Here is a 12,083-nt window from a genome sequence, read left to right as displayed (position 1 = left end):
TCCCAGTTACTTGGGAGGCTGAGGCAAGAGAATACTTTAAGCCCAAGAGTTTGAGATTGCTGTGAGCTGTGACGCTAAGGCACTCTAGTGAGGGTGACTTAGTGAGACTCTGTCTCAAAAAAAAAGAAAAAAAAGAAATGAGCCATACTCAGAATTATAAACATTTTATGAACTTATTCATATAGAGAATCTAAAAAAGTTCATCTCACTGAAGTATAGAATAGAATGGTGTTGCTATAGACTGGGGCTCTTAGAAGGTAGATGGATTTGGGGAGATATCTGCCAAAGAATACATATCTAAAGTTAGTATAAGTTTAAGAGAACTATTGTACAACCTAGTGACTATAGTTACTGAGAGACTTTATATTTGAAAAAATACTAAGACAATTGATATTAAATGTTCTCACCACAAAAAATATAATTATGGTAAAGCATTTGCTAATTAGCCTGAACTAAGCATTTGACATTTATATATTTAAAAACTTCATGTTCTACATGTATGTACATTTTTATCAGATTAAAACCATTATGGCAGGATATCAGTATTGCAAATGCTATTGTTTTTCATTAGCTTAGCTAAACTACATCATACAGATTTAGCGATACTTCTGTCATTACATTTGTCATTTATAATCATAGAACTTCAAAATTTACCAGCATGGATAGAACCTAGCATGGAACCTGGCAGTGGCCAGTGTAAATTAGGGCTGTTACTTTATCCTCAGGACACCTGAATTTCCTGCTGTCAATGGTGATGTCTTGGAAAATACTGATGGTGCTAATGCTTCCATTGCTGGCCACGCTGTTAACCTGAAAAACAAGTTTGTGTCCTGAATTACCGGAGAATGTTTCAATGGCATGATCTCCGAGATTTCTCTAGAGAGAATGAAGAGGAGTTGGATACGGATAGGTGACTAAGAATGAAACAGTAACTGCTTCCACTAAAATAGAGATATAATGACTAAGAAGATTCTCAAGATTGCAATCAGCCTAGAAACAGATTCACAGACAACAATCATTGTTTAGCATTTAACATGAATACTCAAAAACAGAAATTATTCATAGAAAAATAAATTCTGTCATAAGTACTTTCTTAAAAAAACTAAATTCAGGCCAAGCATATTGCCTCATGCCCTAATCCGAGCACTCTGGGAGGCCAAAGTGAAAGGATCCCTTCAGCTCAGGAATTTAAGAATAGCCTGAGCAAGAGCGAGACCCAGTCTCTATTAAAAACAGAAAAATTAATCAGGTTGTGCTGGACACCTGCAGTCTCAGCAACTCAAGGAGGCTGAGGCAGGAGGATTGGTTGAGCCTAGGAGTTTGAGGTTGCTATGAGCCAGCGTGATGCCACGACATTCTAGCATGGGAAAAGAAAGGGAGATTGTCTCAAAAAGAAAATAAATTCAAAATTCATCACTTATTATTAACTTTCCTTAAGCATTTACTTCTAGGTCAGGCATGGTGGCTGACGCCTATAATCCTAGCACTCTGGAGACCCAGGTGGGTGGATTGCTTGAGCTCACCAAGACCGAACTCTACTAAAATTTAAAAAAACTAGCTGAGGCTTGGTGCCAGCCACATACACCAGGGCTGGCGGGTTCGAACCCAGCCTGGGCTAGCTAAACAATAATGACAACTCTAACAAAAAATAGCCAGGTGTTGTGGTGGGCGCCTATACTCCCAGCTACTTGGGAAGCTGAGGCAAGAGAATGGCTTAAGCTCAGGAGTTTGAGGTTGCTGTAAGCTGTGATGTTACGGAACTCTACCCAGGGCAACATAGTGAGACTCTGTCTCAAAACAAACAGACAAAAAAAACTAGCTGGGTTTAGTGGCTAGCGCCAGCACTTGTAATTCAAACTACTCAAGATGCTAAGGCCAGAAGGATCATGTCAACCCAGGATTTTGAGGTTGCTGTGAGCTATGTCACCATGGCACTTTACACAGGGCAACAGAGTGAGACTCTGTCTCAAAAAAAAACACAAAAATCCTTCCAAGATATGTTTAATCTTAAGAAATTTCCAAATTCTAATGTGTTTCTTTATGTATCATTTACAATATGTTAAGACCCATGGTCATTAATATTGTTCCTAGTCTAACTAATTTAATACTTACAACTTGGGTTAGGATCTAACAAGGTTTTTCTTTTACAAAGGCAAACAGTATTAAGTGTCCCACTGAATCATCTGCTGTATGCACACTGCATCCTTCTTATCACAACTAAGTGATCAGAATGTTTCATTTATGCCCAATAAAAGCTCTCAAACTCTCCAGATAAAAACAATGTTTTTACCACATTAAAAAAAGTTCAAATTTGGCTTGGCGCCTGTAGCTCAGCCACTAGAGCGCCAGCCACATACAATGGAGCTGGTGGGTTCAAATCCAGCCCAGGCCTGCCAAACAAGTGACCAACTACAACCAAAAAATAGCAGGGCACTGTGGCAGGGACCTGTAGTCCCAGCTACTTAGGAGACTTAGGCAAGAGAATCACTTAAGCCAGTAGTTTTGAACCTTGCTAATGTTGCGGCCCTTTGATACAGTTCCTCATGTTGTTGTGACCCCTAACCATAAAATTATTTTCGTTGCTACTTCATAACTATAATTTTGCTACTGTACGAATCATAATGTAAATATCTGATATGCAGGATGTATTTTCATTGTTACAAAGGGGTCGTGACCCACAGGTTGAGAACCACTGGCTTAGGCCCAAGAGTTGCTATGAGCTGTAACACCATGGCACTCTCTACTGAAGGCAACGTAGTAAAACTCTGTCTCAAAAAAAAAAAAAAAGGTCAAATTTTTCATCAGAATCTAAAAAGCACCGGAACTGGAGATAATTAGAAAATTAGAGAAGTAGAATTATATTCTAAATTCAGAGAGTCAATTGTGTAGCCTGGGAACAGGTATCTTCTTTGCAGATGAAGAATCAGTGCCATTTTTTGCGTGACCATTTTCCATACCTCACATGAGACCACAAACTCCTGTTCAACAGAAGTATCTACTGTTAATAATTATAGAGCATCTATAAGTATCTACTGTTAATAATTATAGAGCACCAAGTGCTCTTTTGTTTTTCCATGTGTTGAAACAACTCCTGACTTATAAAAACTCCCCAGGTTTACCTAAACAAACTGTCTCCTTAAAGTCAACCAACTCAGTTATGTTAATTATATAAAGCAGTTGTTCTCAATCTTCCTAATGCAGCAAACCTTTAATCCAGTCCAAAGGGGTCACGACCCACAGGTTGAGAGCTTCTGATATAAAGGAAAAGGAATCATAACTAAAGATAATTAGCTCAAGTAGGATTCTCCAACTGAGAAGAAAAAAATTGAAGGAACAAATTAACACAATTTAACTTAATGCACTCACTGTGGAATTACTCATTTTCAAATTATTTTTGTGAGTACCATTGAATTTCATAAATTATTCTTAGCTGGCTGCAGTATCTCAGTGGTTAGTACTCCGGTCCTGCACACCAAGGGCAGTGAGTTCAAGCCTTGCCTGGGCCAGATTAAAAAAAGAAATTATTCTTGTAGCCCAAGAGTTTGAGGTTCCTATGACCTAGCTTGATGTCACAGCACTCAACCCAGGGCAACAGAGTAAGACTCTGTCTTAAAAAAATAAAAAATTATATGGCTTGGTGCTTGTAGCTCAGCAGCTAAGGCACCAGCCACATACACCAAGGCTGGTGGGTTTGAATCCAGCCCAGGCCTGCCAAACAACAACAACTACAACCAAAAAATGCTGTGTGTCGTGGTAGGCACCCGTAGTCCCAAGTGCTTGGGAGGCCGAGGCAAGAGAATTCCTTAAGCCCAAGAGTTTGAGGTTGCTGTGAGCTGTGATGCCATAGCACTCTACCCAGGGCGACAGCTTGAGACACTGTCTCAAAAAAAAAAAAATTATACTTACAATATCTGAGATCATATAAAGAATACCTCACAAATTTTAGGTGAAGAAAATGATGTATTAGGTCTAGCATAAGAGACAATTAAAACCTGAGAATTTCATGGGAATATTCTGAACCAGAAGGCTTAAGATTTTAAAGAAATAAATGCAATACAAAGCAGAGAAAATCTGCTAGTAAATTATCAACACTTTTTGAATTATGTTTTGTTCTAATGTATTTGTTTTATTTATTTTATTTATTTTTTTGAGACAGGGTCTCACTATGTCACCCTCACTAGAGTGCCATTGCATCACAGCTCACAGCAACCTCAAACTCTTGGGCTTAAAAGTGATTCTCTTTCCTCAGCCTCCCAAGTGGCTGGGACTACAGGCGCCCGCCACAATGCCTGGCTATTTTTTTTATTGCAGTTTATCATTGTTGTTTAGCTGACCGGGGCTGGGTTTAAACTCGCCACCTTCGGTGTATGTGGCCGGTGCCGTAACCACTGTGTTATGGGCACTGAGCCCAAGTAACGTTTATTTTTATAGTGATATACTTATGTATTTGACTCTACATAAATAAAAAGCAAAACAATGTATATATTTTCCACCACAGAGAGGTCCCATGGTCAAAGAAAAATGTAGGATAAAATTTTGTAAAATATCATTCAGGATTCAGAAATGTATGCCTATTGATAACCTTTTAGCTACATAAGGAATAGAAATGTAATCTATGAAATTGATGATCTTTTAGCTATATGAAGAATAAAAGTGTACCCTATAAAAGTGATATTCTTGGGCAATGTCTGTAGCTCAGTGAGTAGAGCGCCGGCCCCATATACCAAGGGTGAAGGGTTCAAGCCCTGCTCCGGCCAAACTGCAACAATGAAAGAGCTAGGTGTTGTGGAAGGCGCCTGTAGTCCCAGCTACTTGGGAGGCTGAGGCAAGAGAATCGCCTAAGCCAAAGAGCTGGAGGTTGCTGTGAGCTGTTTGCTATGGCACTCTACCAAGTGCGAAAAGTGAGACTTTGTCTCTAAAAAAAAAAAAGAAAGTGATATTCTTCAAATTATTATTACCTATTCTAATAAATGTCACTAAAGTTATTACCACATTATGTTACCCAATAGTATTTGATTATCATTGGTTACCTACAACATTGAATAAGGTGTACAGGTTAATTAAGGTGGATGGCAGGAAAATACTTTATTCAATACACCATACTCTTAAAACATCAAACACAATTTTGTTTTATTAAAACAAATTAAGTTCATACACCTTAAAAATAATTTCAAAGTCACCTTATTATGCAATTTTCTTCTAAAATTCAAAATATGTCTAACTACAATGTAGAATTCTCTCAATACCTACCTCTGACATCACTTGCACCTTTCTAAGTTAATCACAAAGATCCTTTCCACTTAGATTATTTTTCATACATCTTACATTTCAGTGTCCTTAGTGTTCCTTGGAAGAGTATGTGAACGATGCCAGTCTAATTTAGAAGGATATTAGTTTTGATGCAGGAAGAATTGTCCACATGCTTTAACAGAAACACTCCAAACAAAGGCACACGCAAATAATTTGAGAGTTGAATTATACCAATATCTAATTTTCAAAACAAAGTTCAAAAATTTTGAATGCAAAGATTGTATTATGAATGTAGTCCTAACTCTCCACAAAATCAATCCCGTTTCCCCCAAACATAAACACGCATAAGATATAACTAATTCAACTTTGGATGATTCTCTGCAATCAACACTCTTCTTCAGTGATGTCTGAGGTTATTAGTACCTTAGTTCTTTTGACTATGGACTGTGATGTTTAGCGTTGATACACTAACAAATATTTATTTACATTATGGCATCTGTAAAACATCTCTGATGTTTTCAAAGGTGTAATTTTTGTAAAAAAGGTTTTCCTGTATTTGTACAGTTTGTTTCCAATCCAAATTCTGTGAATCAAAATAAACTTGAGAAATTGATGATTTCCCTACAGTATAAATTAGTCTGTGTACAATAAGATCTGTAATATAAGAAAAGTACTACACCACTCTATGGTTTTAACTTTTTTTTCAGTGTAAATACTCTTAGTATTTTCTGAAAGGCATCCTAACAGTTGTTAAATTTATACTTTTACCCAGTATGATTCTCATACCAAGTACTATGTGAACAGTCACCAGCGCCTTTCCCACTTTCTTTACATTTGTAGGATTTTGCTCACATACAAATTATCTTATGTTTAGTAAAGTATGAACACTTAATAAAGGCTCTGCCACATTGTTCAAATTTTTATTTATTTATTTTTTGAGACAGAGTCTCAAGCTCTCACCCTGGGTAGAATGCCGTGGCATCACAGCTCACAGCAACCTCCGACTCTTGGGCTTAGGTGATTCTCTTACCTCAGCCTCCCAAGTAGCTGGGACTACAGGCCACCATAACATTTGGCCATTTTTTTGGTTGTAGTTGTCGTTGTTTGGCAGGCCCAGGCTAGATTTGAACCTGTCAGCTCTGGTGTATGTGGCTGGTACCCTAGCCGCTTGAGCTACAGGTGCCGAGCCTGTTCAAATTTTTTGAGTGTTTCTTCCATATGAATTTTCTTATATACAGAAAGTTGTAAGTACTTGTTAAAGGTTCTGCTACATTCTTCAAATTTGTAAATTTTTCTTTTTTTTTGAGACAGTGTCTCACTTTGTCACCCTCATTAGAGTGTGGTGTCATAGGTCACAACAACCTCGAACTTAGCTATTCTCTGGCCTCAGCCTCCAGAGTAGCTGGGACTACAGTCACCAGCCACAATGCCTGGCTATTTTTAGAGAAAAGGTCTCACTCTTGCTCAGGCTGGTCTCCAACTTCTCAGCTCAAGCAATCCACCTGCTTCAGCCTCCCAGAGTACTAGGATTACAGGCGTGAGCCACTGTGCTTGGGTTTGTTTTTGGTTTGATTTGTAAAACTTTTTGTTCTTGAATTCTCTGTATAGATAGGTGTGAGCACTAGTTAAAAGCTTTGCCACTTCTTTACATTCGTTGGGTTTCTCTCCAACATAAATTATCTTACTCAAAGTAAGGTATGAGCACTGATTAAAGGCTCTGTCATATTATCATTCATTTGTTCTTCTCTGTACAGAAATGATTTGAGTGCTGGATAAGGCTTTGCTACATTCTTAGGATTTTTCTCTGGTATGAATTCTCTTATGTATAGCAAGGTCTGAACACCAGTTAAAGGCTTTGCCACATTTATCACATTTGTAAGGTTTCTCTCCAGTATGGATTCTCCTGTGTGCAGCCAGGTATGAACACTGGTTGAAGGCTTTGCCACATTCTTCACATTTATAAGGTTTATCTCCTTTATGAATTATCTTATGTGCAGTAAGATATGAGCACTGGTTAAAAGCTGAGCCACATTCTTCACATCTGTATGGTTTCTCTCCAGTATGAATTCTCCTGTGTTTAGTAAGGTACGAGCATGTATTAAAGGCTTTGCCACATTCTTCACATTTGTAGGGTTTCTCTCCTGTATGAATTCTCTTATGTACAGAAAGGTCTGAGTACCAGTGAAAGGCTTTGCCACATTCTTCACACATGTAGGGTTTCTCTCCAGTATGAATTCTCTTGTGTTTGGTAAGGTATGAGAACTGATTAAAGGCTTTGCCACATTCTTCACATTTGTAGGGTTTCTCTCCTGTATGAATTCTTTTATGAACAGAAAGGTCTGAATACCAGTAAAAGGCTTTACTACACTCTTCACATTTGTAGGGTTTTTCTCTAATATGAATTTTCTTATGTTTAGCAAGGTATGAGTACTGATTAAAGGCTTTGCCACATTCTTCACATTCATAGGATTTTTCTCTGGTATGAATTCTTCTATGAATAGTAAGGTGTGAGCACCGGTTAAAAGCTTTGCCACATTCTTCACATTTGTAGGGTTTCTCTCCAGAATGAATTCTTTCGTGTTTAGTAAGGTATGAGCACTGATTAAAGGCTTTGCCACATTTTTCACATATGTAAGGTTTCTCTCCAGTATGAATTCTCTTGTGTTTAGTAAGGTATGAGCACTGATTGAAGACTTTGCCACATTCTTCACATTTGTAGAGTTTCTCTCCAGTATTAATTCTCCTACGCTTAGAAAGGTTTGAGCTGTGGTTCATACCTTTGCTACACTTTTCACACTTACAGAGTTTCTCTCCAGTGTGAATTATTTCATGGTTAGAAAGGCTTAATAAAGACTTAAAGACTTTGCCACATTTCTTACATTTGTAAGATTTCTTTCCATTATAGATTCTCTTATGGTCCATAATGTGTGAGCATTGCTTAAAGCCTTTCCCACATTCTTTACATTTAAATGGTTTCTCTACAATATGTCTCATCTTATGTTTATTTAGATTTGATAATTTTCTGAAGACTTTCAAACATTTATTACACTGGAAGATTTTGCTGTGGGTAGTTTTTGTAGACTGGTTAAGTCCATTATAACATTCTTTCTGCTCTGTACACTCACCCACACTTTCCCAGTCTTCTGTTAAGTTTAAATTCTCAAGGGCACAGCTTCCATATCTTGTTAGTATGACTTTTTCAAATAAAACATTTATGCGCTGCTCTGGCAAACAGCCTTCGGCAGAATGAGAAGACATAGCTGAAAGAAATTTAAAACATAATTATCCCACTTATTTTTTAAACTCAGAGGAATATACATTATAAATTCAATGTAAAAAATTATTCTAAGCATATCACCAATGTGGCAAAATATAATATAGAGCCTGTAATTCTCTTTCAATAAATCAATGAGATAAAACTATACTGACCAATAGTGGGAATTCTAAAAACTAGTAAGAGTTTTAGCATAGTAACTGAGCACAATGCCAAGAAGAGGAAGAGAAAGGAGTTTGTTATATTTACCCATCACTGTCTTTACTCCTTCTTAACATAGGCAGTCCCTGGGTTATAAACAAGATAGGTGCTATAGGTTTGTTCTTAAGTTGAATTTATATGTAAGTTGGAGCAGGTACATTTAACTATTGCTGGTAGTAGCCTCCATTCATAAGTGTGAGCCATACATCAGTCAAATAACTTAGGGTAATAGTCGCTATTCATAAATGCTAGTTGTACAAAAGTCAGATGTTTATAACTTGGGGACTGCCTCTACATAGAAGCAAACTCTCAACTCCTAGCTGTTTCCCTCAAAACAGAAAGAAAATAGTGACACGTGCATCGATCCTTCTGGCTTTTGGGCACCTTTCCAAAGACTTATTTATGTCTCCTACATAAGTGTGAAAGGAATGGTGCTACAGTTTGAAAGAGACTGGGTGTACTAAAACCAAAGGTAAATTACTGTTACAGCAGCAGAAAGATTTTAGTACCACAGACAGAACGGGTATAGCAAATGATGACAGGCTCTTGAGAGGAAATGTGGAAAATAAACACACACTGCTACAGAAGACATATCCTAAGGACAGATCTGAGACTCCTTGAATCTCTAATATAGCAGATGGTTGTCTGACTCCCCTAGGAAAAAGACACTTCATAAAGCTTGTGAAAGGTGACTTTTTTTAAATTCTCAAATTTCAACCAAAGATTACGACATATACAAAATACCCTGCTGACACAACCCAATCTAAGAAACGAAGTCAATGATCAGGAATAACCGTAAAGAAATGGAGCTGTACTACAATAAACTTGCAACATTGAAAACATGCATCTGAATGGTACTCACTGAGTGAAATGGAAAAACTAAGTAAAATTAGAAATATGAGAATATCAACAAAAAAAGCATAAAGAAGAAACAGAAATTTACACACGAAGAATATAAGAAATGACCGAAAAGTTCTCAAATGTAAAAATAAAGACATACAAAAAAAAATCAAGAAGTGCTACGAATTTCAGACAGAATAAACAGAGACTCATAACAAGACAAATTATAAGCAAAGTGCAGGAAGAGAATCTTGAAAGTAGCAAGAGAAATGTGATGTATCATCTCTAAGCATGCCCCTATGAGATTACTAGTGGATTTATTAAAAAACACCTTGCATGTCAAAAAAGTTAGGCGATATAGTCAAAGTTCCAAAAGAACAAACACTTCAAAGCAGAAATACTACACACAGAAAAAAAACTGCCTTTCTAAATTAAGAAAAATGAAAACTTATCAAGATAACTATATTCTGAAAAAGTTTATTATCACCAGACATTTCATGCAAATGTTAATCAAATGACAGCAGAGAAGGTCATAATATATTTTCAGACAAAATCTGTTTTATTTTCTATAATGTACTTTAAGTCAAAACTGTGAAAAAGCACCAAAAAAAGTATTAGGTCATGTGTAGTTATTCATGCCTATAATCTCAGCAGTTTGGTAAGTTGTGGGTGGATCACCTGAGGTCAAGTGTTTAAGATCATCCTAGGCAAAAGTAAGGCCAACTCTCAACAAAAAACAGAAAAATTAACTTTGGATGGTGGTGCATGTCTACAGTCCCAGATACTCAGGAGGCTGAGGGAGGAGGAACAATTAGGCTGTAATGATACCATCGCACTTTAGCCACGAAACAGAGCAAGACTATCTCCAAAAAAAAAAGGATATTAATAAAAAAAAAAGAGTTCATTCACTGGAAACCTATGATTTATTTTTATATTTTATATACATATAGCATATAATATATAAAAATACATATGTACGTGCATGTGTGTTTATTTGTGTGTGTGTAAAATAGGACTTGCCCAAATTTAAAGGAAACATTGACAGAATTAAAGCAAAAATGTACAATAATGGTAGGATATTTTACTACCCCATTTTCAGCAATGAATAATAATGTAAGATACAACATTAAGAAGGGATGAGACAACTTGAATGTATTATAAAACAATTATACTTAACAGACATGAGCTCAAGCAATTCCCCTGCCTCCGCCTCCCAAGTAGCTGGGAATACAGTTGCCTGCCACACCTGGCTATTTTTTTGGTTACAGGTGTCATTGTTTGGCGGGCCTGGGCTGGATTCGATCCTGTCAGCTCAGGTGTATGTGGCTGGTGCCTTAGCTGCTTGAGCCACAGGTACCGAGCCCACAAAACAATTCTTTACAGATTTTTACAAATTAAAATCTTACAGACTATTAGTTATTGTCCAAATGAAATGGAAAGAGAAAGTAATAATATAAGGAAAACCAGAAAATCCACAAATAAATGGAAATTAAATGACTCAAGAAGTATGCTCTTTCTTGTTCAAGGGTTGGAAGATTTTAATTTTGTGAAGATGTATATACTGCTGAAAATGATCTATAAATTTAATGCAATCTCTTTAAAATTCTCAGTGTCATATTTTGCAGAAAAAGAAATTCAAAAATTATATGGAACCTCTAACTATCATGAAGAGCCCCCCCAAAAAGGAAAAGAAAGAATACTGGAGATACTATACTTTCTGATTTCAAGACATAGTTGAAAATAAAGTAAAGGGGCTGGACAAGGTGGCTCATGCCTGTAATACCAGCACTCTGGGAGACAGAGGTGGGTGGATCGCCTGAGCTCACAGGTTCAAGACTAGCCTGAGTTAGACAGAGATCCCCCATCTCTAAAAATAGCCAGGCATTGTGGCGGATGCCTGTAGTCCCAGCTACTTGGGAGGCTGAGTCAAGAGAATTGCTGGAGTCCAAGAGTCTGATGTTCTTGTGAGCTATGATGCCACAGCACTCTACTGAGGGTTACACAGTAAGACTGTCTCAAAACAACAACAAAAGCAAAAAGTAAAACAGTTTGCTAGTGGCATAAAAGCAGATAACTAGACCAGTGAAATAAAATGCAGGATATAAAACTTTTACATATATGATCAAATGAAGAGTTACCTGCACATTAACATTTATTGTAGCATTATTCACAAAAGCTAATATCTGAAAGCAATGCAAACCTGCCTCACAAAATGAATGGATAAATACAATTTGGGATATAAAAAACTGGTGTAATACTTAGGTTTTTAAAAGCTGAAAATCTAATATCTTCAACATAGATAAATCTTGACTTTATGCTTTATAGCATAAAGCTTTATAAATCCACTTATAGGCTTGGCGCCTATAGCTCAACTGGCTAAGGCACCAGCCACGTACACCTAAGGTGGCGGGTTCGAATCCCCAGCCCGGACCCACCAAACAACAATGATGGCTGCAACCAGAAAAAAAAATAGCTGGGCGTTGTGGCGGGCACCTGTGGTCCCAGCTACTTGGGAGGC

General features: G+C 37.2%; 1 protein-coding gene across 2 annotated transcripts in view; it reads right to left on the bottom strand.

The window, feature by feature from the left end:
• Window positions 1-6,843: 6,843 nt before the first annotated feature.
• LOC100945874 (zinc finger protein 682-like) overlaps window positions 6,844-12,083 on the bottom strand; it is an 11,493-nt gene continuing 6,253 nt past the window's right edge. Inside the window, exons 3-5 of one of the 2 annotated variants that reach the window (XM_023508966.1) lie at window positions 8,196-8,510; window positions 8,028-8,111; window positions 6,844-7,943 (exon numbers count right to left, since the gene is read on the bottom strand). In XM_023508966.1, the coding sequence (XP_023364734.1) occupies window positions 7,042-7,943; window positions 8,028-8,111; window positions 8,196-8,510 (1,301 nt within the window). In that variant the 3' untranslated portion in view covers window positions 6,844-7,041. Of the gene's footprint in view, window positions 8,511-12,083 lie in introns of both variants that reach the window. The other variant, XM_023508967.1, reaches the window with a different exon arrangement.

Source organism: Otolemur garnettii, unplaced genomic scaffold (genome assembly GCF_000181295.1).
Source record: "Otolemur garnettii isolate 467f Iridium unplaced genomic scaffold, OtoGar3 scaffold00300, whole genome shotgun sequence".
Taxonomy (NCBI): domain Eukaryota; kingdom Metazoa; phylum Chordata; class Mammalia; order Primates; family Galagidae; genus Otolemur; species Otolemur garnettii.
This window is presented reverse-complemented; position numbering and strand designations above follow the sequence as displayed.